Source organism: Dromiciops gliroides, chromosome 6 (genome assembly GCF_019393635.1).
Source record: "Dromiciops gliroides isolate mDroGli1 chromosome 6, mDroGli1.pri, whole genome shotgun sequence".
Taxonomy (NCBI): domain Eukaryota; kingdom Metazoa; phylum Chordata; class Mammalia; order Microbiotheria; family Microbiotheriidae; genus Dromiciops; species Dromiciops gliroides.
Window position 1 is genome coordinate 81,538,018 of NC_057866.1, and position 26,778 is coordinate 81,564,795.

A 26,778-nucleotide genomic window follows, 5' to 3' on the forward strand; every position below is an offset into this window, starting at 1 on the left:
AAAAAAAAGCACGTCTTCTTTTAAAAGTCCTGCACTTAGAAACAAAACAGAGTTTCTGGTATTTATTACTGATTCTCATTTGCTTCTTGCCCTCCACAATCTGGTTCCCACTTAACTTTTTTTTTCTTTTCTTTTTTTGGGGGGGTGGGGGGGTGGGGGGGGGCAATGAGGGTGAAGTGATTTGCCCAGGGTCACACAGCTAGTAAGTGTCAAGTGTCTAAGGCCGGATTTGAACTCAGGTCCTCCTGAATCCAGGGCCAGTGCTTTATCCACTGTGCCACCTAACTGCCCCCCAACTTAACTTTCTAGTGTTATTTCATTATATTAGTCATTCTTGTATAGTCTGTCTAATCCTACAAACCAGCCCGTTCACGGTACCTTAAATAAATCTTATGCTTCCCAATTCTGAACCTTTGTGCATTCTATTCTATATGCCTTAAATGCCTTCCTCACATCTCTGCCTTCTGACATCTTCCCTGTTATTTAAGGCCCAATTCAAATGCACCTCCTCTGTGAAGCTTTCCTTTGATATACCCTTGTAACAGCAAACTGAACATGATCTCTCCCTCATCATCCCCCTTGTACTCTTACACATGTGTCTGTCTTATTTGTATTATATTTATCTATGTACATTTTATTTCCTCTCCTAGATTTGTAAACTCCTTAAGGGCAAAATTTCTCTAATCTCCCATTATGCCTAGCACAGTATATTGCACATGGCAGGTGCTTAGTGAATGTTTTTTGAGTGGGTGAATGTATGTGAGGGTTCAGAACAAATAAAAGATGTAATTATAGACAGCTCGTCTTTATAGCTGATCATGACAGATAATTCTTGGTATCTTCTGTCATGTTTGTTTTCTAGAAGCCAGAGGAAGGATGAGATGAGTGTCTTCTCAGTTAGACTTGGTTAGGAGAGTAGAGGAAATAAGCTTTCACATTGATTGTAGAAAAATATCTGTGGTTGGGAAGGAAACCACTATTCGAGATTTGTGAGAGAATGTCAGGCAGAAACATAAAAATTTACATATGATTTCACAGTGCAAGTGGGAAATAAACTCATCTAGATGATTGACTTTTTTTAACCTTGTCTAGATGTGACCTTATGGTGAAGGAATGAAATAAAAAGGAGATGTTAAATTTAGGGGAAATGGTAAAACTGATACAAGTTTGAGTATCTAATTTGTAACATTAACTCAGTTTAATAAAAAAAAATCAAATTATTCTACTGGAATTTTACAGCATAAGAGATTCAATATCAAGAAAAATAAGTAGAGCATCAACATTTTTAATTTTATTAGGTCGACAAGCAAGTAGAGTATAGTTTGGACAGGCATGAAACTAGTGAGAGAGGGTTTTTGTAGTGTTTCCAGCCTTCAAAGAGATTACTTTTTTCCTTTGAATATGACTATAAAGACAAGATACATTATAAATTAGAGTTCTTTTACCACTTTCCATTTATTATTTCATGTTTTATGCAATTATAAACCATTTTATATAAAGAAAGCTTTATTTTTAAAAATTTCACTGTGTTGGGGTTACAGGCTAGCCATATTATGACTATTTTTCTAATTATGTTTCTATGATTTTACCATAGTTTATCTGAATATCATTAACAAAACATAATAATAGGTTTCTACTTCTACTTCTTTGCCATATTTTGATACTTTTAAATTTCTATCATTACTCTCAATTCTTCAGAAGAAAAATAATCATTATCAGTAACCCACTATGAGAAGTCACCAGATATATTTTTTTAACAAAAATAAATTCTGAGGAACTTATAGTTCAGTAATATTTTATAGTGTTTACACTGAAATTTAGCGACAAAAGCTCTATTAAAGGAAGATTATAAAGTGAAATTCCCCCCCTCTTAAATCAATATAAAATTTGTCTCCATGGAGAACTGATAAAAAGAATTGAGGTTATTGTTTTTATTTTGTGGGCTCTCTCTGCATTAAGTGTATGGTTTCAGTATTGGACATTTACCTTGTAAGAGAAGACAAATCTTCATTATTAAAAAAGCTAGATTGTGCATTTTTTTTACTATTAATACTACCTTGCTGGGTCTTTGCACAATAATTAGTATTCTCATGATAGCTAATGCCTAAAAAATTTGAAATAATAAATATTAATGCACTAATTTCTGTGCTTGTCTTTAAGATGACTCTAATAAAGAGATTGTAAATGAAGAAGTGAATTTGACCAATGTAAGTATCCATTATTTTATCATTTTTCTTTTACAAGTTTATATCTTAAATGAAACTGGAATTATTCTGACCTTTGGTCTCATTTGATTTGATTGCACTTAGGATAACGGGGAAGAAAAAATGGTAGCAATTATGCGTCGCAGAGGAAGAAAGCCCAAGCGCTCTTTCACAGGATCAGAAGAAACTGGTATGATTTGAAAGAATTGGTTTTAACTGGTTGAAAACTATTTTTTGATGTTCTTGGATACAGATTATTTCATCATTTAAAATCAGTTTTTATTTGTATTTTTTGTCATTGAGGGAAAAGATCCAGTGCTTCACAGCTTGTGTTAATACTACATAAATAGTACAAATTGCTATAATCCCATGTCAGAATTGGTATATACCAGATGCTTTTCTAAGTACAACTGAATTTTCTATGAATTTTGGCTGTGAACTCCATAAGTAAACTATCTCAAATGTGTTTGAGAGATTGTTAAACAAGTGCAAATTACAAATACTAAAACAAAAAAGAAGTGGAAAACCACTTCTTTTGCTTCCAAGTCCCTTCCTGAGTTGTCCTTCTAAACTTAGTGACTGTATCCTTTGGAATTGTATAGAACAACAGTTGAAATTCTGTCCAAGCAGAAACATCAGAGCCAGAAAGAAAACGTCAGAAATCAATGTCTGAAGCAATTGAGGACAAGAAAGACCAAGAGTCTGAGGAGGAGGAAGAAGAGGAGGAAGAGGATGAGGATGAAAAGTACTCAAGAGCCACAACCAGATCAGCTACAAGATTAGAAGCTCAGAGGTAATACTCTATTAGGAAGCCTGTCATAATCACAGAATCTGAGGTAAAGGAGATTTTCAAAGTCCAAATGGTCTCATCTTTACCTGAACCATAATTCCTTTTAGAGGGTGTTCCTCCAGCCTTCATGTGAAGTTTTTCAGTAAGAAGGGAGCCACTGTTTTCTAAGACAGCTCATTCTACCTTTGAACAGCTAAAGATATATATGTTTAAAAAGACTTTTTTGAGTTCTACATTACTCCTTATATCCATCCTTTTTAAATTGGTCTTTTATTGACTCTAACCACACTCCATACAGTGGCTATTCTAAACCTCTCTTCTCTTTGAGCCCCCAACTCCTTATCCTGCCCTCTCACTTCCTTATAAAGGAACCTCTCCACGTGGACTTAGTCCATCCTTACCTTTCTTATCGATGACATTACTCCATCAAATGTGTCTGAGAGTTTGTTAAACCTTTATTCTCTCCTTCTCTGCTTTATTCTACCTTCCCCATAGCCTACAAACATGCCCATATCATTTTGCAACCCTTAAGAAGGCTGTTATCTTAACTCTTTTTTATCCTTTCCTCCCTTTCAGTGCCATTCTTTTAGAAGAACTATACTCTTTACCTCTACTTCTCTCTACCTACTCACCCTTTAATACCTTAAAATCTTACATTCATGTCCACCACTGTACTAAAATAGCTATTGATTATTTCCTATTGATTCTGTGTATAGCTTGCTTGTGCATAGTCATTTGCCTGTTATCTCCTTCCTTATATTGTGAGCTCCTCAAGGGAGGGACTGTCTCTTTCCTTTCTTTGGATTTCCAGTTCTGAGCACCATGCCTGGCACTTAGCAAGAGCTTAACAAATGTTTATTAACTAACTGACTCACCATGGTCATTAATGATATCCTTATCATTAAATCCAGTGACCTTTTTCTGTCCTTGTCCTCCTAGCATTTGACACCATCGACCACCGTTTCCCTTTTGATATCTCTTCCTTCTTATCCAGGCATCACTAACTTCCCATTGTCTCATGTCCGTATTCAAAATATAATTATAGTCTTTGACTCTTCCCTTTCACTCACATCTTGTAAACAGCCAGTTACCAAATTTGCAAAACTTCTCCTATCATATCACTTCATCTCTTTAACATTTCTGCTATGGGGGCAGCTAGGTAGTTGCAGTGGATAAAGCACCAACCCTGGATTCAGGAGGACCTGAGTTCAAATCCAGCCTCAGACACTTGACACTTACTAGCTGTGTGACCCTGGACAAGTCACTTAACCCTCATTGTCCCACAAAAAATAAAAAAAGAAAATTAAACATTTTTGCTACCACCATGCTTATATGCCCTCAGTACTACTTTGTCTAGACTATAGAAATAACCTTATAGCAAGTTTCCCCATAGACTTTCTTACATTTCTTTTTTTTGTTGTTTTAAGTGAGGCAATTGGGGTTAAGTGACTTGCCCAGGGTCACACAGCTAGTAAGTGTTAAGTGTCTGAGGCCAGATTTGAACTCAGGTTCTCCTGACTCCAGGGCCGGTGGGTGCTCTATCCACTGCACCACCTAGCTGCCCCTCCCCATAGACTTTTAGAGTGGAAAGGGATCTTACTGAATTTCTCATACAACCTCTATCTGAACAATTTACCAGACATGTTGAAGACCTCAAGTGAGGAAGAACCTACCTCCTAAAGTAGCTTATTCCTCTTTTGGATAACACTCATTGCTAGGAAGGTTTTTCTTATATTGAGCCAAAATATTCCTCTTTCTAACTTGTACCCATTGATCCTAGTTCTATCTTCTGGGTCCAAGTAGAACAAGTCTAATCCCTCTCCTTTTGACACCCCTTCAAATACATCTGCTTTTTCCATCCTGTATGTTGTCTTCTTCCGATGAAACATCTCCAGTTCCTTCATCTGATCCTCGGATGTTCCGATCTTAAGTCCCTTTAACCATCCTAGTCACCCTCTTTTATGATCCTCTCTAATGTCTTTAAAATGAGGCTCCCAGAACTAAATACAGTACTCTGCCGGCCTGACCAGGGCAAAGTAACAGAGTAGAACTCTTCAAATTAAAGAATCGTTTATCTTTTTCCAATTTTGTCCACCTCTCATAATCTCTGATATTTCAGAAGTCATTGATCATGTCTCAAAAATCACTGCTGACCAAGGTGGGAATTTGTTTTGCTTGATTATATAGGTATATGTGTGAATACATGTGTATACATACATATATGTGAGTGTGTGTTTGTTAGAAAAGATGCTTTGAAAAAAATTAAAATTGAAAAAAAGTAATTACTGATGACTTAGATGCTCTCTTATGATCTTATCTCCTTGGGTATTAGCTGCCTCTTAGCCATTTGTGTTCTATCTTTTCCATTCTATATCCTTCTTGGGAGACAAAACAAAAACAAAATTAAAATTGAACAGCTTCTCTTATCACTTATCATCCCATCCATTCCAAGGAGAAGTCCCATCCCTTCTTTGATTAATCAGTCTGTTTGCATTTATATGTTTATTAAATGCCAGAAACTATTAGAAACTGGGAATTCAGAGGCAACAATTAAACAGTCCCTGCCTTCAAGCTTACTTTGCTTTTCTTCTTTATCCCAATATCACTTTTTAAAATTCATTTTAAATTTCTTTGTCAGTCCCGGATAATTTTGAGGTTTTCCTCTCCTGACACTAATCATTTGTTTTTTCTCATTCACCATTATGTGCCCTTGCTCCCATCTTCATAATCTAGTTGTTTTTGCTTTTAAATCTAGGTTGATCAGTGAGTTTCTTGTATCCGCATCAGTCTCCTAAGAAAACTCCCCTTTTCCCCCTTATTGAGACTGTTTTCTCTTGTCTTTAGAACTTAATTCTCCAGAGTTCCCATTCTTGGGCTGACTTTTTTAGTAAAATTTTAGTCCATGAGATCATATTCATAAATATCCTCTGAGAGCTTTGCAATCTATTCTGTCCAAATTGGGTGAATTCAGACTTTGCCTGGTTTACTTGCCTCTTCTACCACAAATTCTAAAGTAGAATGGTCACTACCCTCTAAGGTTACTGTTATTTCACTGCATCATCCAATTCTTTCGTGTTCATGTAAATCAGGTCCAGAATAGATGTTCCCCTCATTGGTTCCTCTGTCATTTGAAGGATAAAATTAGTATTATACCAAGTCGTGAAAATAGTAGTTCTACTTTGGTAGAGAGAGGGCTCCAGCAGATGTGCAGATCCTTGAAGTTCCCCATTCCTGTTATATCATGCCTCCATACAAGCTTATAATCTATTTCCTAAACTCATCATTTCTTTCTCTCTTTTTCTTCAGGTGGTCTCTTTTATACTCTAATGGCAATATCACCTGCATTTCTGCTTCCTTTGACCATCATTTAAATATTCTCCTACATGCTAAGCCCAATTCATGCCTCAATTTCTTCATTAGATTATATCTCTTTGATAAACCATGCTGTTCCATTCCCACTTTCTACCTCTCCTGTTCCTTTTCAATAAGCTATATCCTTCTATAGCATATTCAAATCGATTGAGTTTCATCCACCAATTGTCAGTCATACGTTTTCATTCAAATTTGCATTCTTGCATTAAGATTTCTTGTTTATCATCCATTTATAATGTGTTTTTTAAGTATAGATATCTGTTTTTTCAACTTTGTCTTTGTAGATCCTTCAGCAAATACTGATTTGAAGTTAAATCCCTTCTGCTAGAACTTTTATTCTTTAGTACAGAATAGCAGCTCTACCTTTTTTGCTTTCCATAATGCCTGTGCCAGTTCGCAGCTTCACTATCAGTAACCTGATGACTGCAACTCCCTTACTTTGTAGTTGAAGAAACTGAGGCCCAGGACCTCAGCTATCAAGTGAGGTGTTTGATGGGATAGCCTCTGAGGTCCCTTCTAGTTCTAGGTCTGTGATCCTGTGAAGGTAGTAAGTGTGCTTTCAATTTTTAGCCTTTTGTTTCCTTTTTTATACTTTTTATTTCTTATCCTAAAGTCATAATTATTACTTTCCAAGTTTTCCATGTCCTGTTTACTTTGTGGAACCTTGAACAGAATCCGATAGTTATTCTAGTTAACACCTAAGCAACACTGACTCAGGTTCAATTTAGCAAAACATTTGTTAAGAGCCTTCTCTGTTGAAGCCAATGTGCCAAGCGCTGAAGGGAATAGAAATTAGTAAGATGTGATCCCTGCCCTTCAGGAGCTAATAGTCTATGAGAAGAAAATAAGTTGTGTACAAAAGTCATTATAATGCAACAATAGGATATAAATATTCATAAGAGATATGCTATAAGAAGCAAACCAAGGGAAGGGATCACTTCTGGCTGCAGGGTTCAAGGAAGGTGCAAGGAGTCAAAAGATAACAGAAGCTTGGGTAACTAGGAAGGTGAAAATATCAAGTCAAGGAAAATAGACAGGTTTTAGTTTTTTTAAAAAATACTTCTGCTTTGTACATGTTGAATTTGAGATAGCTTTCAGATATCAACATTAAATTGTCTAGAAGGCAATTGAAAATGCAGGTCTGGAACTCAGAAGAGAGTTGTACGAAAGATAATCGATTTGAAAATGATATATAGAGAGTTGATCATTGAACTTGTAGATAAGATGAAATTAATAAAAGAGAAAGTTTTGCTTTTTATTATAAAAATGTGCTATTTATTATATTATATAAGTTTTACTTATAACCCCTATCAGTATTCAAAGCAGTTGTTTGCTATTATAACTTCCATCAGTATTTGTTCAATAATCATTCCTCATTTTGCATTTCTACTATTTTTGCTCTTTTAGTATAACCTCCATCCATAATTTCATTCTCAGTTGCTAACCAACTTCCCACTCTAACAATGTTTTGAATTTTTTTTCTTGATTCCACAGGCTGTTAACAACTTTTTCCAGCTTGGATCATGCTTCATTCCCATCACCAGGTTTCATGAGAATGTTCAGGAACACTTAAAATAAAAGCACCCCCTCACATATTCTGCTTACACCTTGCAGAAGTTGACCCAACTGCAAAAAAAAATGTTGAATAGCAACAAGTTTTTTTGACCTATTCTCCAAAAACTTAAAATCCACCCATTTACCTTGCAGCTAGATTTTACACATTGCTAGTCATTTATGCCTAGCTTTGAATTCATCTAGTCCAGCCCACTTGACTTTAGTCAAATAATGTTTTCTTATCCCCAATTTATAGAAGAGGCAACTGGACCAGAAAAGTTCAAGTTTATCCAGTTATACAACCAACAAGTGAACGAGTAGAAATTAAAATTCCCCTTCATCCACTCCCTTTACACACTGTGCCATATTATTTCCTTACTAAGAGTACTCTTATGAGGCCCAGCCACTAAAATGTTCATACATGAAATCATTTAAGTTCTTAAAGCATTTTATAAATGTGTATTTATTATTGTTGTTGTTGCCTGAAAATGCCTTCCATTTCCTTTCTTCTTCATTTGGTGTTTCTTTGAAAACACTAATGAAATTGCCATATTTAGATTCACTCTTTACAAGTGAATTTTTTTTTCAATTATTATACATATTGTATGGTTTTGTTGCCCAATATAGTATTAGAGCCTTTTTTCACAATTATGTTAGGGATTTAGTTTCCAAAATTGCCCGTATCTCTTTCGGGCTTTAAGAGCTTTGCTTTTTTTATTTCTGATGCCCTGGCATCTTCATAGTATACCTCCCTTTCTCAAAAGCAATCACAAGTGACTTAGAACTTCAATTTATATTTATCCCTCATACCTACAGCATAGTTGTTTTTTTTTTTTAATCTGTTTCAGAAAGCAGCCAAGCAAGCCAGCTACACGTGCTACTTCCAAACTTGGCAGCCCAGAAACATTTTCTCCTAGAAATCGCCAAAAATTAGCAAAAGAGAAGTTGTCCACCAGGGAAAACGTTAGTAAATCTCCCCCATTAGGAAGGTAAGTCTTTACTTGCATTTAAGTCCCCCAAGAAAATGTTTTGTGTAGTAATGTTTCCTTAAATTAAGTTACTGTCCTAACAAACATTTTGTCAGCTGCCCTTTGGCATTACTGTTTTCCAGTAGAGAAAAGAACAGGGTTGGAAAAGACCCTATTTATTACCTACCTCACAAAGAAAGGCTCACCAAATTACCTCTTGAATAGTTTCATAGATGTTATTGGAGAGCCTTACTCTCAGGATTAAATGACACAAGACAGGGAAGTCACTCTACCAGCAGTATAGTGGTGGTGTCATCAACACACTCCTATAAGCTAAACATACAGTGTTCCAAGTAAGCAGTGGAGTGTTCTAGAAACAGGGGTTGTCTAGCATGAATGTGCTAATTGCTTAATGCCTACCAGCTTCATTCAAAGTACCCAAGATAGCTATGCAAAAAATGGTGAAAAAATCTGAGGCTTAACCTAAAACACAAAAGGAGAGGCTGTTAAGCATCAGGCTTAGATGATTACACATACTAATGTTATGAAATAAAGTTAAGACAGAAATTGTCTCGGCATCAGTCAGCCCTGCATACAATGTTAGTAGTAGAGTATAGAGGACATTATATGATGCCTAATGTAGGAACATAACATATATATCTCGCACTCCTCCTTAGCATTAGACAAGCTTGTGAAACAAGGAAACAAAGCCGTTTCTATTAGCTAACGTCCTGTCCAAAGGACATCCTCTCACAGCACTCTCTTGCTTCTTTCAGAAAGCCCTGTCCCCCCTGCCCACCTTGGTACTACACTCATTCCCGCCTTGCTCACTTCTGCTTGTTTATTATTCCACTAATAGTAGCTCACATTTCAGTAACTCTTTAAAGTTTACAAATCACCATCCTTAAAACAGGTCTTTGAAGTAGAAAACATGTCTCTTGTCTACTTTTTACAAATGAGGAGACTGAAGCTTAATAAGAGTAGTAATGTAGTAATGGTTACATAACACTTTGAGGTTTGACTGAGCACTTCATATGCACTATCTTACTTGGTTCTCACAGCAATCCTAAGAACTAGCTACTGTAGCTATTATCCCTCTTTCATAGATTAGACAGATTAATGACTTTCCCATAGTCACACAGCTAGTGGTAGCAACCAGATGTGAACCCAGGTTTCATCACTGATAGCATACCCCTTAAGTATGAGTATACACCAAGGCTTCCTCCTAGGCCCTCTTCTCTTCTATCTCTACATGCTCACTCGGTGAGTTCGTCAGTTCCCATGGAATTAATTATCGTCCAAGTAACTGCACCTCAGATAGATCCCTAATCTCTGCTCTAAACTTATCAGCTCCCATATTTTTTTTTATCACTACACAGCTGGCATTTTATCTAATACATTATATATCCCTAGTCTTTTCCCTGTTTCAGTCCTATATCATCAGCTGCCTGTTAAATATTTCTAATTAAATGCCCTTTAGGCGTTTTAAATTCAGCATGTCCCAAAAAAAGCAATCCTGAAAATCCCTCCTCTCTCCAGACCTTCCCTATTTCTCTTGAGGGTACAATTCTCTAATCACACAAGTTTGAAATTTTCAGTCTTCCTGGATTCTTCACTCTGCCTCATCCTACATAACCAGATCTTGTCAATTCTGCCTCCACACCATTTTCTCTGTACTCACCAAGCCACCACCATAGTTCAGGATCTCATTCCCTCTCTCCTGTTGTATAGTAACTTCCTCACTGCTCTTTCTGCCTCAAATTCTCTCCGCTCTCCAATACAAGTCAAGGATCAAACACAGACCCTTCTGTTGTGAGTTGAAGCCTTTGCTACCTGGCTCCAACCTCCCTTTCTAGATTTCTTCCACATTCTCCTCTTGATGGTGCTCTTCATCTCATCCCCCAGCCTTTGTGCTGTCCCATCTCCTTTACTCAGGCCTGGAATGTTCTCCACCTCACCACATCGTCAAAACCTAAGGGCTACCTTCTACATGAAAACTTTTCCTGATCTCCCAACTGTTAGTCTTCCCCCCCCCCCCCAAATAAAAAAACAAAAAACCCTTAGAATGTGTCATGCAAATATTTATATATACTAATCCATAAGCTCCCTGAAGGCAAAACTGACTTCTCATGCATTTTTATCCCCACTGCCTCCTACAATGCCCAGCACCCAGTGGACATCAAATCCTTGTGGTTTGATTGATAAAAGCTCTCTAGAAATGAAATGAGCTGCTTCCCAAAATATTAAATCCCCTGTCCCTGGAGTTGAGGTGGAGTCTCAATGACTGTACCAGATAAGTTTTGGTTTTTTGTTTTTTAGTGAGGCAGTTAGGGTTAAGTGACTTGACCAGGGTCACACAGCTAGTAAGTTTTAAGTGTCTGAGGCCAGATTTGAACTCAGGTACTCCTGACTCCAGGACCGGTGCTCTATCCACTGCGCCACCTAGCTGCCCCTAGATAAGTTTTTTAAGGAGATATATACTTTAGGTGCAGGTTGGACTAGGGAATCTTTAAGATACGTTTAGCTCTGAGTCTATGGTTCTTTGGAACACCCCGAACTCATTTCACTTCTAGAAGATTTTGCCCACCTCTTCTATTTTTTAACTTTTTTTTTTACAAGTAACACAAACCTTTTTTCTCTCCCTTATGCCCCCCCTGAAAAAAAAAGAAAACAAAACTTTCTAATAACTGCACATAGTAAGTAGAACAAATTCCCACATTGACTATATTTTTAAAAATACATATCAGTCTACACACTGACTATCACTTACTTCTCTCTCAAGAGGTGGGTAAAATGTTTAATCATGAGGCCTCTGGGTTCGAGCTACCTCCTTGGTGGTTATACATGCATCTAGTCTGTCACTGTTGTTTCCCAGAGGCCACGGAATGTCACATTGTTCATGGTTCTGCTTTACTACATCCTTAAAATAGTTCTTCAGCTGACTAGATTTGTAACCATGCCACTTCTGCTTGAGTTCAACAGATAGATAGTAACTGGGTATTCTGTGTGTCTGGCACATAGTTCACCAAACAGCAACTGCTAATAGACGTGATGGTTATTTTAAATGTGCCTTCTGCCTGGAGCTTTTCCCCATATTCAGAACTCACCTCAAGTCATGTTAAAGGAAAGGGCATTTATTTAAGCTCATACTCTGTGCTGAACAATGAAGTTTTCCCATTAATTGTACCTGCCTTAACTTTTGGCAGGTAAGGAACCAGAGGTCCAGACAGGCTGAGGGGACTTAGCTAAGGTCACCAAGTTAGTTATGAGACTCTAGGCTTCCTCACTCCTGGCCGAGGGATCTTTAGACACTTTTTTCAGTTTACAAACTTACTTATTCAGCATTTATTATTATGCACAAGGCACTGTAAGAGGTACTAGGGATACAAAAATGAAAAGCCAGCATCTCTGGCTTCAAGGAGCATTCGGTTCACTAGAAGAATCAAACATTTGCAAAGATAAGTGTAATGATACAAGATAGAATGTGACAGAGACAAGGAAAAGTACAAGGTAAGACAACTTCATCTGGGAGATCAGGAAAGGCTTCATGGAAAAGAGAGTACCTGAGCTGATTCTTGAAGAGATTCTTTAATGCTCTCATGCCTGCATGAGGAAACACTTGTTTTCTAGGCGTTATGAACAGCCTATGTGAGTTTATGGAAGTAGGAAAGACCTAGATAAAATCTGAGAGAGTTTGGTCAGAAACATAAATTTTATGAAGGCAAATATCAAAATTATGTTGTAAAGGCAGGGTGCAAGCAGCCTGTGTAGGGCCATAAATGCCAAGCTCAGAAGTTTGTTTTTTAACCTATACACATTTATTCTAAAAGCTTTTCAGCAGAGGAATAACATGGTAAAAAGTTCACATGAAGAAGATTCTATATTGGCTCCTTCCTAAAGAATGTAATAGAAAAAAGGGGGAAAGACTTAAATAAAGAAAGGGGATTATTACAACAGATCAGGTGGGAGATGATAAGGTCCTATACTAAACTAGTAGCAGTGTGAATAGAGAAAATATTGTTGCATTAGAGATATGTTAGGAAAGTAGGATCAACAAAGCTTGGCGGCCTATTGGTTTTTGGGGTTTGTTTTTTTGTTCTTTGGTTTGGTTTTTTTTTTTTGGTAAGGTAATTGGGGTTAAGTGACTTGCCCAGGGTCACACAGCTAGTAAGTGTTAAGTGTCTGAGGCCAGATTTGAACTCAGGTACTCCTGAATCCAGGGCTGGTGCTTTATCCACTGTGCCACCTAGCTGCCCCCATGGCAGCCTATTGGGATGAATAGAGGAGATACCAGAGTCAGAGTTGACTCTGAAGTTTCTGGCCTGGGTGACTGGGAAGGTGTTAGTGCCATCACCAGAAGCAGGGAAATTGGAATGTAGAACAGTTTTACTGAGGAAGATGACTTTCATTTTGGACACACTAATTTTGAGGTACAGCAAGACATCCACTTAGAAATATGCAACAGTCAGGGGTCAGCTAGGTAGAACAGTGGATTCAAACACTTGACACTTACTAGCTCTGTGACCCTAAGCAAGTCGCTTAAGCCTCATTGCCCTGCCAAAAAAAAAAAAAAAACCCAGAAAGAAAGAAATATGCAAGAGGCAGTGGGAAACAGAGTCTCTGGGGAAAGACCGGGACATTTTGTGGCTTTAAAAGACATCTACATAGAGGTGACTATTGGAATCATGGAATAGATGAAGTCCCCAAGACAAAAAAAAATGTAGAGAAAGATTGGAATAGAAGATAGAACATTTGTTGATATTCAGTGTATCCAAAGGATGATAAAAAGCCATTCCATTTAGTAATAGATCATTGGTGATCAATATTATTTCTCAAGACAATCCATTCTCCCTACTATATACAGGCATAATGCCATTCTCTATTTATAGGATGGCGAAATTTTCCTAAAGAAGTTCACATTCTATAAGTAAGATAAAATATGTAAACAGATAAATATAACTTAAAAATTTAAGGAAGAGGAAGAAAGCTGTAATAACTGAAGAGATCAAGAAAGCTTTCCAGGAGGAGGTGGGATGTGAGCTGAGCCTTGAAGGAACCAAGGGATTCTAAAGGACAAAGGTCAAAACAGTTGATGGAAACATTTCCCTGTTCTTGGTAGGAAGATTAGAGATACGGAATCTCATTTACTGTCAGGTTAGGTCCCTCTGTTGGTTGTTGTTTTTTTCTTTATAATAAGACTTGGTTCTACTGGAAGCAGGGTAGGAAGTTATGTCAGGAAATGATTGTAGTGTAAATAAGCAAAGGGCATCAATAACTTTTTTTAAGTTAGTGATATAACTGCCCCTTTTTTGCCTTTGCCTTTTAAGAACTTCTCTTGCAAACCTCCAAGTGAAAGTGGCCTGTTGCTTTCCCTAAAAAGAGTCATTCTTAATCTTTGAGAGGGAATAGAAGTATGAGTGGTCATAAGGAAATGGGGGCAATGAGCATTTATTCCTCTTTCCATGTATCATCATCATCACTATGAGAGACTACTTGACATGACTGGTTGTCTCTGTTCTATATTTGTGCCCCCTTTTCTTAGCACAGTGCTTGGCATGGAGTAAGCCCTTGATAAATAGATGCTTTTTTATTTGTCCATCCTTCATTTCCATGTCTTTGCTGGGCTTTGCCTATGCCTGCAGTCTTCTCCTTCTTTACTTCTACTTCTTGGAATCCCTGGTTTTCTTCCAGATTCTGCCCAGGCTACTCCAGATGCCAGAGCTCCCCCGTGTCTTCTCTGTGTCTGCATACATTGTCTCCCCTGTCAGAATGTGAGCTTCTTAAGGATGGGCACACTTGCACTTTTTTCTTTGTGGGCCCATTTCATGCCTGACACATAGCAGATGCTTAATAAAGATTTGGTGATGACAGAGTTAGTAGCTCCTTCTGTTTCCACTCGGTCTCTTCCACAGTATAGCCATGTTCCTCAATGAATCAGTGACTTTTGTTCATTAATTGCCTGGTGAGTTCATTTGCCATCATCCAAATTTTCCCCAAGAACACTGCATGTTAGTGAACATGACAGTGTAAATTATAGCCAAGTTTCAAGACAGGAAGCCTGCATATCATGTCGATGTGTCTTGTAGGTGGTATTAGTGAGTAGATTTTTAAAAGCACTTAGCGACCACTTATTCTTTGCAAAGAACTGGACTACGGATAAAAATACAAAAGCAAAGCAGTCTCTACCTCAGGGAGATAATATATTTGGAGAGTGGTCTCCAGGGAGAGATATTTTGGTTTGGAAAGTCACAGGGATGGTGAGTGGAGCCAAAGGGGAACAGATTGACACACCCATATTTTGTTTCCAAAGCTGGAAGGGGAAAGGGAGTAGGGGAGGGAAGAAGTCAGGGAATAGGCTGAGGCATAGAGTGAAGGATGGCTGATGACCACCCAGACATGGACCATGAGAGACATTGACCAGTCAGGGTATTCTTGAGCTGAAAGGATTCAGTCTCCAGGCTAAAGAGCCAAGCAGCAGTGCATGAGGAGGAGATGGTGGCAATCTGGGAACTGTTCAGGAAAGCTAGACGAGTTATTTATGACCGTGTTCCAGGTCTGACTGGATTGCCCCTTAACTAAAACAATCTTCACTTGGATTTAAAGCAGAATTCCTATTGATGCCCTTGTCTTTCCTTTCAGGAAAAGTAAAAGTGATTCTAATTTTGTCTCATTTTTGTTTCATCGGTTAGAGGGAGGTCTATACAATGATCTTTGGGTCGTCTATGTAGCAAAATTCATTGATGACTTTTAGTTCTTTATTACCCCTGTCTAGATTGTCCTTAATATGTAGCCTCAGTCTTCTCAGCAGCATTTCCCTCAGACACGATACAGAATTCATAACACTAAACTTGTTCTCAGTCATCAGTCTGCTGCCTCAGTCACTGCCTCCTATACAAGAAAGCCTTTCCTGATTTCCCCCACCTCAATTGCAGCTCTTAGTGCCTCTCCCCTGAAGTCACCTTGAATTTATTCTGTGTTGACTTGGATGTATGTGTTGTTGAATGGAAAGAAGCCCCTTGATGATAGGAACTGTTGGATTTTTGTTTTGTATCCCCAGCACTGAGCCTGGAACATTGTAGGTACTCAATAAATGTTTAACTTGATTAAGTAGGGGGCAGCTAGGTGGCTCAGTGGATAAAACACCATCCCTGGATTCAGGAGGACCTGAGTTCAAATCCGGCCTCAGACACTTGACACTAGCAGTGTGACCCTGGGCAAGTCACTTAACTCCAATTGCCTCACTAAAAAAAAAACCAAACAGACTTGATTAAGTAATATGAAGTTCATGTTCATTCTACTCTGTAACACTGTTAGGAGCTAGGGGAGATAGATAAAATTACACTCCCCAAGGAGCTTATATCAGACCATAAACCTTAGGGAATCCAACCCCTTGATTTTCTTTTTGTTTGGTTGGGTTTTTTGGGGGGGAGGGTGAAGGGGTGTGGGTGTGGGTGGGTGGGTGGCAATTGGGTTAAGAGACTTGCCTAGGGTCACACAGCTAGTAAGTGTCAAGGGTCTGAGGCCAGATTTGAACTCGGGTCCTCCTGAATCCAGGGCCAGTGCTCTATCCACTGCGCCACCTATCTGCCCCTCTTGATTTTCTAACTCAAGAAAATAGAGGGGACGTATATTCAAAGTAACACAGCTAGTTAATGACAGACCCTGGACTAGAACTTGACTTTGTAAAGATTGTATCTGGACAAATGTCAGACTCTAAATGTTTTTCCATACGTTCTTACCTAGTTTCAGATGTTCACCTTTGATTTTCTTTAAAGTTTTCTACTTATCTACTTAAGTGACCTTAGGAAAGGGACTTTCCCTTTCTGGGCATTAGCATCCCTGTAAAATAAAGACGTTATTCTTCTTGATCACTTAAGACTCCTTTTGGCTCTAAATCCTTGATCCCCTCTGCAATGCAGGTCGAAGGCACAGCTCTCCCCTCCCACCAAGCGCAAGAGAGAAGCCAGTCCACCAGTAGTGCGGACAAGAGGCCAGCAGAAAGTGGAGGAAGCACCAGGGAAAAAGGCCAAACGGTCATACTGAGCATTTGAAAAAGTGGTAAGAGAAACACCTTCCAGGACATCTACCTTCCCAGAAGGAAGAGGACACGCATGTGCTGTACATTACCAGATGCCAGCTTTCTCTTGTTATGTTTTGGACAGCTTTACAAACTCTTGTTTATAGGAGCTATGTACATTTATTTCAGATAAAGGAAAATAAGTTTACTTTGTATCTGAATTGAAAACAAAGTAGTTGTATATTTTAACATTCAAAGTTGGGATTGCCCAATGTGACAGACATCGCTAACGCAAAAGCTTCCAACCCACCAGGCACCTGGCTGCCTCCTGATAATCTTTGTACAGTATATAAACATGTAAAAATAGGTTGTATTTTACTCTATGTATGATGCTACTCAATGATGAACACTTTATTTATTTTACAGAGAAGACTTATCTGTGAACTTTACTATATATCTCTGTTTATTTTTATTTTATTCTCTTATTTTTTTTAATAAAAACAGGTTTTAAATGCTATGCAGTCATCAGTAGAAATTGTTTCAGGCCTCTGCCCTGAACTTCTCTGAATATAGTATGGCAGGAGGTAAAGAATTATTTCGCATGTATTCAAGTAAGTAGATTAGTTAAAGAAAGGGACTCGGTTGTTTTTCTGTTCACGGTTGTGACTATGTTAAAGAAACTGTAACTTGTTTTTAAATTACATTCACATATGTGACTTTATTACCAACCTAAATGAAGTAAAAATAGTTCTAGTTTAGGAAAATACATGCCATCTTCAGCGGAAATTTTTCCAGTTGAGATTCAACCCAACTACTCTGTGTTATTTCGAAGCTTACCTTATTCTTTCAGTATTTGTCCTTTTCAATGAAGAGAGATCCATTGAAGATGAAAAAAAACCATTTCTTCTTATATCTATAGAGCTTTGGCATTTTATGTTCTGTTTTATACACAGGTATTTCGAATAAAACCTGGTCTTATGGCCAGAGCCTTTTTTTAACATGTTTTAACTCCCATAAGAACAAACTGTCCAAGCTAAGTTTTTCATAAGATTAAACTTTTCTTAAGATCAAATTTGTCTCTTGCAATGATGTAATAAGTTGCCAAATAATCTGAGATTATTTTACAATGTTGTGTTCATATTCTTATGTTTTATAATTAAAATTTACATTCTGTGTGGGTTTTTTTTTTTTGACTCTTATGTAAGGTGGATATTTCTGTCATTTTACATGGTTTCTTACTGAGATTTTATATATAAATTATAAAATGTTTCCCAAACCTTGAGTTGTAAGATATTTTTCTGTTTTTAAATTCTTCAGATGACTCCCTGCAAGATGTTTTCCCTTTGGTTAGTTATTAAGTTATACAAGTGACAATACAATCCTAACATAATAAACTTAACAATAAAGATTTTTTTTCCCCTTTGACAAAATATTTGACCAAAACTCTATAGAAACATAGATTTGTGGTACTAGAAGGGACTTTAAATATGATTTAGTCCAACCCCTTGATTCTTTCTCTGAAAAGAAACATGAAATGTACACAGGAGTGCTTTCTGGAACACCACTCTAAATGTGAGTTGCTACAATAATTAAGAGAGAAGCCTTTAAGAATGTTTTATTGGGGGCGGCTAGGTGGCACAGTGGATAAAGCACCGGCCCTGGATTCAGGAGTACTTGAGTTCAAATCCAGCCTCAGACATTTGACACTTACTAGCTGTGTGACCCTGGGCAAGTCACTTAACCCCCATTGCCCGGCAAAAAAAAAAAAAATGTTTTGTTATCGGTCTACTTCACCTATCTGCATGTATCACTGAATCCTAGCTTATATTTTAAAATGTGTATTGTTTTTATGATTTTTCCACAAAAACCACTAAAAGTTTTTTATAAACCACCTTTTTTAAGGCACTCAAATACTTTACTATAAGCACCCTAGCTTTGCCTTGAAAATAAACTGAATAGGCAGCTCCCTAGTCTCCTCCGGTATACACAGACAGGAAGGTAGAGTCAAGCAAAAATAAGTAGAATTTAAAATATTCAGAGAACTGAGCTCTCAAGCAGATCTACTTCCTGCTCCCACAGAACTGTAAAAGAGAGCCTGTAAGAATCAGAATCTACAATGGTGATATTGAGGCCCAGAGAAGGGCAGTGACTTGCCCTAGTTCTCAGAGCTGGTTAGTTATTGAGCCAGGACTAGAACTTAAGATCCAATATTCTTTCCCACGTGGCACACAGGAGAGAACCAAGAATCTTTCCACCTGTCTGCTGGAGGCAGTGGCCTTCCCAGAAACACACATTGATGGATGACAGGAGTCTCCTCCAAATACCTGCTTGGTCAACTATTTATACAGATTTCCTGGCTGTCAGCCCCTAAATTAGTGTAGTGCTGGAATAAAAACACTATTACACATCTCCAAGCTGACTACACAGAGTTTATTGCTAATATGCAAGGCATTGGTGGAAAATTTTTTTAAAAGATACAAATCTTCAATCAGCTCTGCTACCCATCCATACCTACATCCAATTTCTCAGCATTCCTGGTCCCTAAAAGGCAAAGAAGTAGTCATGGTATTTCTAGGTAAAATTTGTTTTGCTATTTGTTGATATTGTTTTTATACTTACTTTTTATTTTCCACCTATAAATGTTTACTCCAGTGGATTTGCTAAAAATTATAATGAATTAAACCAACAATACAAAAGAAAGAGATTTACATTATTTACAGGCATTTATATGATCTAGCAAATATGATTGAAAAAAGTTTTCGGGTTTTTTTTTTTAATACTTTGAGGACTAGCTTGAAATTTGTGTGCAAATGGGAGATGTTTTTCTGAAATAAGATTACACTTTCCATATCTCATCATTTATGATGTGAAATGTCTTACTCTAGACGTAACTTCTTAATTTTTTTTTTTTTGGTGGGGCAATGAGGGTTAAGTGACTTGCCCAGGGTCACAAAGCTAATAAGTGTCAAGTGTTTGAGGGTGGATTTGAACTCAGGTCCTCCTGAATCCAGGGCCAGGGCTCTATCCACTGTGCCACCTAGCTGCCCCTGGATTAAACTTAATGTAAAAATCTAAAGTGCTTTAAATGGTTGCTTTTGTTTGGAGAGTACACTACATCATCACTAATCAGAGGTGCTAAAGAGGAAGACTTTCATATACAGTCTCTTTGTGGGCATGGGGGAAAGCATCTTATTTTGTAATAATTGAATGGTTAAGAAGTTACATCTAGGGGCAGCTAGGTGGCGCAGTGGATAAAGCACCAGCTTTGGATTCAGGAGGACCCAAGTTCAAATTCAGCCTCAGACCCTTTACACTTACTAGCTGTGTGACCCTGGGCAAGTCACTTAACCCTCATTGCCCCACCAAAAAAAATAAATAAATAAAAAGTTTAAATTAATCCATGGATTGTAACATTATTAAAATAGATTTCTCTTATAAAGGTAATTTAGAACTTGTTTTAGGGTTTTTCTTTTTATTGTCACATTTTACATTTTAAAATACTTTTAAACTGAGGAAGGGTGGTGGGGGGAGGAGGATCAAGAGACTTGTACAACATCAAAAGTTATAGCCTATGGAAAAAGAACTTAATATTTCATGCTAAGGTCCAGAAATCATTTTTACTTTTTTTTTTTTTTTAGTGAGGCAATTGGGATTAAGCGACTTGCCCAGGGTCACACAGCTAGTAAGTGTTAAGTGTCTGAGGCCGGATTTGAACTCAGGTACTCCTGACTCCAGGGCCGGTGCTCTATCCACTGCACCACCTAGCTGCCCCCATTTTTACTTTTTTGAAAAACAATTGGGGCAGCTTGATGGCTCAGTGGATAGAGCACCGGCCCTGGAGTCAGGAGTACCTGAGTTCAAATCCGGCCTCAGACACTTAACACTTACTAGCTGTGTGACCCTGGGCAAGTCGCTTAACCCCAATTGCCTCACTAAAAAAAAAGAAAAAGAAAAACAATTATTCCACATGGCAGGAAAATTTTTATGCTGTAATGGATATTATTATCAAGTCCATTTTCAACAAAGATTTAAAATATGTTATCAGATACCTGAATGATTCTAAATAGGAAAAAACCAACAAGACCCATTGCTATTTCTCCTTTTCTTGAAATGTTAGGTCAGTTAGGAAGCGATGAAATTCTCCATAGTGTAATCAAATGTTTGCTAATGTAAAAGTCTGCTTTATTATCAAGATAACACTTAAGATTCTTCACCATTGCAAGGGTCATCTTTCATGGAGTGTCCTCTCCTCACTGTGACCTAAATTCTCTCATCTCTCGATCTCTCATCACATTGATTACACTTACCTCCCTTCCCTAATTTGGCCTCTTGGTGAACAAATTGAACTCTGTACTATATTCACATATCCTTCAACCTCTTTATCATACCAGTCACGTCTTGCTAAACCCCATCCCTGGATTGGTCCCATCATATGCCTCTTTCATTCCTCTTCAAGCTGGTGAACAGCACTGAAGGAAATCGTGAAACTGCTGACTGGCTACGAATTTATACTAATTAATCTTCCTTTGTTCTTCACTACAGTAAATTAATTCTACTCCTGATTTTCTCATCTCACCACAGCAACTGTTCCAATACCTTTTCTTCTCTCTTCAAGCTTCCCATACCCCTTCCCATACTTCACTGAAAAAAGCAGACCATTCACCAAGTGCTCCCTTTTCCTCTAGGTGCCACAGGAAGAGAATGCTGGAGTAGAGTCAGGAAGATCTAAATACAAATTCTTCAGACACTCCTGTGTGACCCTGGGCAAGTCATTTAACTTCTGTCTCCATTGTCTTTAAAACAAAGATAGTAAATAGCACCAACCTCCCAGGACTATTGTGAGAATCAAATGAGATAATATTTGTAATACTCTTTCCGAATCTTAAAGCTCCACATAAATGCTAGGTATTATATCCTTCTGACATTTCTCTTCATAATCTCCTTCAAACCAATTTCTGATGATTAAGTGACCCTTCTGCTTGCCGAAGCTAAGTTCCCTATATGCATCCTTCATCCCATCCCTCACGTCTCCAGTACTGTCACCCCCGTTGTCTCTAATCTGTTCTCTCCTTATCTACTGACTCCTTCCCTGCTTCCCACAAACATGCCTTGGTCTCCCATATCCTTCACCCTCATTTGATCATATCATCCAGCCTTCTATCATCTCCTCTCATCAGCTAAACTCCCTTGAGAACAATATCTACAATATGTACTGTGCTTCCATTTCCTCTTTTCTAAACCCTCTTCAATAAAGCTTCCTTCCTACCTCATCAAACCGAAGGACCTCTCTCCAAAGTTACCAATTATGTCTTCATTACCAGATCTAATCAGCTCTCATCCTTCTTGACCTCTCTGCAGGATCTGACACTATCAGTCACCCTCTCCTACATAATATAGTTTTCCTTTTTGGGTTTTCATGACTGTTCAACCTTGGTTCTCCTACCTGTCTGACCATTCTTCAGGTTTTTGCTGGATTATCATCTGTGACATGTCCCCTAAGGGGATGTCTCCCATGACTACCCTGGACCCTCTTCCCTTTTCTCTTTCTATACTATCTCAGGTGATGATTTTATCAATTCCCATGGATTCAGTTATCTCTATGCAGATGACTCCCAGATCTATGGGCTATCTGAGCCCTAGTCTCACAACCAACTTTCTGCTGGCTATTAAAAAGCGTGTGTTCAAACTGTTTCCCAAACTGGCTTTGATCTCCTGAAAACCCTCCCCTCTTCCAAATTTCCTTATTTACATTTAGTATGCCACCCTTGTTCTAGTCACTTGGATTAAGAGCCTCAGCTTTTCACTCTCATCTCCAATATCAAATCATTTGCCAAATCTTCTTGTTTCTTTCTCTATAACATCTTCCCCGTGCATCCTCTTCTCTTGCTTCACCTCTTGCCCAGATTATCCTTTCCTCATTGGTTTCCCTTCCACCCTCTCAACTCTATCCTCCATTCGGTTGCCAAAATGATTTTCCTAAAGCATAGGTCTAATGTCACTCCTTACTCAATAAATTCCAGTGGCTCCCTTCCCCACTAGGATCAAAGAGAAAGTCCTCTATTTGGCATTTAAAGCTCTTTATAATCTGACTTCTTCACTTTCCAGGCTTCTTACATTTTACTCTCCTTCATGCACTTTGATCTGGTGAAATTGTTCCACCTCCCTTCTCTGTGCTTTTGCATTGGCTGATCTGAATGTCTAGAATGCTCTCCTTCCTCACCTTCACCTTGTAGTTACCCTGGCTTCAGGACAGCTCTAATCCTTTCTTCAAGAAATCTTTCCCTCTCCCTTACCCCCAGCTTCTAATGCCATCCCCTCTAAGAGCACTATATTCTGCTGTCTCCTTGTGGCACAAAGATAACCCTGAGTTCTTAAAGGTTCTTCCAGTGACGTGAAAACTCTGATGAAAAGGTTTTGAATAGAGGCCCAGAGATGTACTGTATGTCATGCAAAGACCAATGTAACATGGACAGACTGGAAGGAGTTGGTTTCTAGGTGATGAATCCATCACCACTCCAACTCATATTTGTCATTTGCACCAGTGAAGGACAATCCTCATATTGGCTCCTTGAAGTATCTAATTTATAAAACCCTTTCTATCTGTAAGGTACAAGTTTTGTTCCCATTTATAGCTCTCAAAATGGGTCCTTCCTGTGACATGATTTCATGGTTAACATACAGATGCAACCAAGCACCTTGAAGCTCAGCTTTTTAAACAATGGTCAGAGGCAGCACTAAGCAAATAGTAATATACTTCAAAAGACACAAAGGACAGACTGTCTACAATAGTGAATTCTCATGTTGAGTCAGAAAGAAAAGGCTGTCCTTGGGCACTAGTGCTATCTTGGAGTCCTAGAAGAGCCCTTTCCTGTGAAGCTCCGTAAAGGAAAACTGCCATTACTGGTAAAGGCATGTACCAGTCATCAATCTCTGTCTGCTTTTTGGTATCACTCTTGGCTTATCCAATTTGAACTTCAACTGATTTACTTTCATCTATTTTTTGTCCTGGTGTATCAGTTTAGATAGATCAACAGCTTTTGGTAGAGGTACTCAATGATCTTTTGCAACTAGATTGTTAACGTGTCCTTAATATCTGTTATTAGAAAAGGCTACCAGTTGCCCTCAAAACCCACATAAAACATTGATGAGAACCATTTTCATTCAAATCAGTTATTTTCAACATCTCAGCAACATTTTAGTGACTTTCATTAATACATCTATAGTATCCAAAATGTCAAATCTGGTTTTTAAAAAAATAAACACCTTTCTGATGTCTTCAGGTCAGCTTTTTATTCACTATGCAATGCTGCCTCTAACCTTAAAATACTGTAATACATGTGGATAAAAAGAAAACATCATCAAGCATACTATACTTTATTAACACTTCAATGGTGCAATACCCGAAGTGTGCCTAGAACTAGAGGGCTTGACTCCCCAGAGGAGGGCTTCTGTCTAAGGTAGAACTCCTACCACAAGTTCATGAGAACCCACCACTATACTTCCCAGTAAGTCACCCAAGATTCACAATCAGCCTAAACCAAAGGCATTTACTAAGATGTCGAAGTACAAACTAACTACAAAACATTCTCACCAGCAATCTGAGTCACATTCTCTAACAAATATTCAGTCTGTAGAGAGAATGGGCACAAACATGAAGTACAATAATAGTGGGGCACATGGATAGAGAACACAAGTGCCAAGGAAACTCACAATTTGGGAACTCCGGACCCTGGAAGTCCTTTCTCCCTTAGTTTGTCCAAGACTCCCTTTGAGTGTTGCATCTTGGCTGAATGGGTTACTCAGCTAAGTCCCCAGGGTCTATTCATCTTAAAGCTCTCTTCTAGCTTTCTCTTGGGTCCATGGTCAGCTCTCTTCTCTGTTGCCAGAAGTTCCATTCCTCAAAACTGCTTCCTTTTCCTAAATGACTGCCTTTCTGAACAAAGCAAAAAACAAGGTAGTTTCTGCTCTCATAGTTTATGTTCTACTTGGGGAAAGAGGGGAAAACATAACATATACATAAACACAGATAAACATAAATATAAAATATGTAGAAATTAATTTCAAGTAGGGTTCAGGACATCTTTTCAGAAGTCATACTTACTCTTTGAGAGAAGCTAGGATTTCTAATAGCTTAAGCTAAGGAGGGGGTATGTTACATGGAAATCCATTCCCACAAAGACTTAGTGGCAGATGAAATGTCTTACAGGGAGCTACAAATAGGGCAGTTTAAAATGGAGAGTGTATAAAAGATATTCATATGAAATAAGCTGGGGAGTTTTATGGGAACTGGACCATAAAGGGCTTTAAATGTCAAGTTGAGTTCTTTCCCTCCAGGCTGCAGGGCCCCAGCACAGTTAAGGTAAGGCTGCTACTTGCCTCTAGACAGTTGAGCTAATGTAAAATTACACTTCTGTTAGTGAAATAAAAGTAGCTAATTTGTTGTTGCTTTTAAAGAATGCCAAGAATATTTTATCCTAAAGTTGGCATGTTATAGTTTAAAAGAGTGGGGAAGGGGGCAGCTAGGTGGTGAAGTGGATAAAACACTGGCCCTGGGTTCAGAAGGACCTGAGTTCAAATCCCACCTCAGACACTTGACACTAGCTGTGTGACCCTGGGCAAGTCACTTAACCCTCATTGCCCTGCCCCCCCCCCAAAAAAATGGGGAAGAATATTTCTGGATTTGGAGTCAGGGAGCTACTAACATCTGTTGAGCAGGGAAATGACATAGTTAGATCTGTATTTGGGAACTTCAGATTGGAAAGGGTACAAGCCAGAGAGTTAGGGAAACCAATAGGAGAGTTACAGAAATTGTCTAGATGAGAAGTGATGGAGCTTATAATCAAATAAGGTAAAAGGAGATATGCTTTAAAATAATTCCTTTACAAGTAGAGCAAGATAAGTGCAAAGGAGAGGTTTGGACCAAGTGCCATGAGAAAGCTGAGAAGGAAGAGGGAATTTCCAGACTGGGAGATTGGAGAGACTTCATGAAGGAGAAAGCACTTGAGTTAATCATGGAAGGAAAGAAGAAACCAGAATAGACACTGGTTAAGGAGGCTTATTTTCCAACACGGAGAATGATCAAGACAAGAAAGGAACTGAAAAGTAATCCAGTATGGTTGGAACCAAAAATAGCAGGATGAGTTAGCAAGGCAACCTCATTTCAGAGCCAGGCTGAGGCAGCCTTGGAAAGTCAGAATCGTGAGCTTCTACTTTCTTTGGGAAACCATGGGAAATCCCCTAAGGTTTTTGAGTGAGAGAGTGGCAAGATCAGAGTGTTAATTAACATTAGGAAAGTTACTTCACCAGCAACGAGAAGGATGAATTTAAGGAGGAACAAACGGAATCAGGAATTTGTCCCTTAGACACATCGGCCATCTGGATGGAGATGGAAAACTTTTTTTCTATATCTGACTAGGCCAAACGATCAATTGTTTGAGCAATGCATTTTCAATATGCCGTTCCAGATTTTTTTTTTTCAAGTTTCCATGTCTGGAGAAGGGGATCTTAACTGGTTGCCCTCTAGGGTCCAGTTTCCTTCTGACGCTATCGGTGGATTCTAGGAAGGTGCAAATGAGAAAAAGACTTCGCAGTAAGAAGGGATGCTCTCTAGGTGGCGCGCGTCATCTACTACAATGCTCAGCTCTCAGCTTAGAGTAATCATAGCTTTAAAGGAACCTTTAGCTATAAACACTCACTCCTTCACATACCGCACCTGAAAGAGAAGGAAAGGCCAAAGTGCCTTAGACTGTCTTACCTGAACTACCCCATGAGCCTCTGAGATTTGCAAAACTTAAAAATTATTTGTTCGTAGGACGTTTGAGAAAGAAAGAAAGAAGGGAGGGAAGGAAGCAAGCAAGCATGCATGCATAATGG

The 26,778-nt window shown here is 38.4% G+C and overlaps 1 protein-coding gene across 7 annotated transcripts in view; it reads left to right on the top strand.

The window, feature by feature from the left end:
* The window catches only part of BOD1L1 (biorientation of chromosomes in cell division 1 like 1), an 84,067-nt gene extending 66,090 nt beyond the window's left edge, over positions 1 to 17,977 (top strand). For 4 of the 7 annotated variants that reach the window (XM_043969950.1, XM_043969954.1, XM_043969957.1 and 1 more), the window contains 5 exons: positions 2,161 to 2,207; positions 2,310 to 2,394; positions 2,832 to 2,997; positions 8,769 to 8,909; positions 16,808 to 17,977. In XM_043969950.1, the coding sequence (XP_043825885.1) occupies positions 2,161 to 2,207; positions 2,310 to 2,394; positions 2,832 to 2,997; positions 8,769 to 8,909; positions 16,808 to 16,931 (563 nt within the window). In that variant the 3' untranslated portion in view covers positions 16,932 to 17,977. The remainder of the gene's footprint in view (positions 1 to 2,160; positions 2,208 to 2,309; positions 2,395 to 2,831; positions 2,998 to 8,768; positions 8,910 to 16,807) is intronic. The other 3 variants (XM_043969951.1, XM_043969955.1, XM_043969956.1) reach the window with 3 other exon arrangements.
* The last annotated feature ends 8,801 nt before the right edge of the window (positions 17,978 to 26,778 follow it).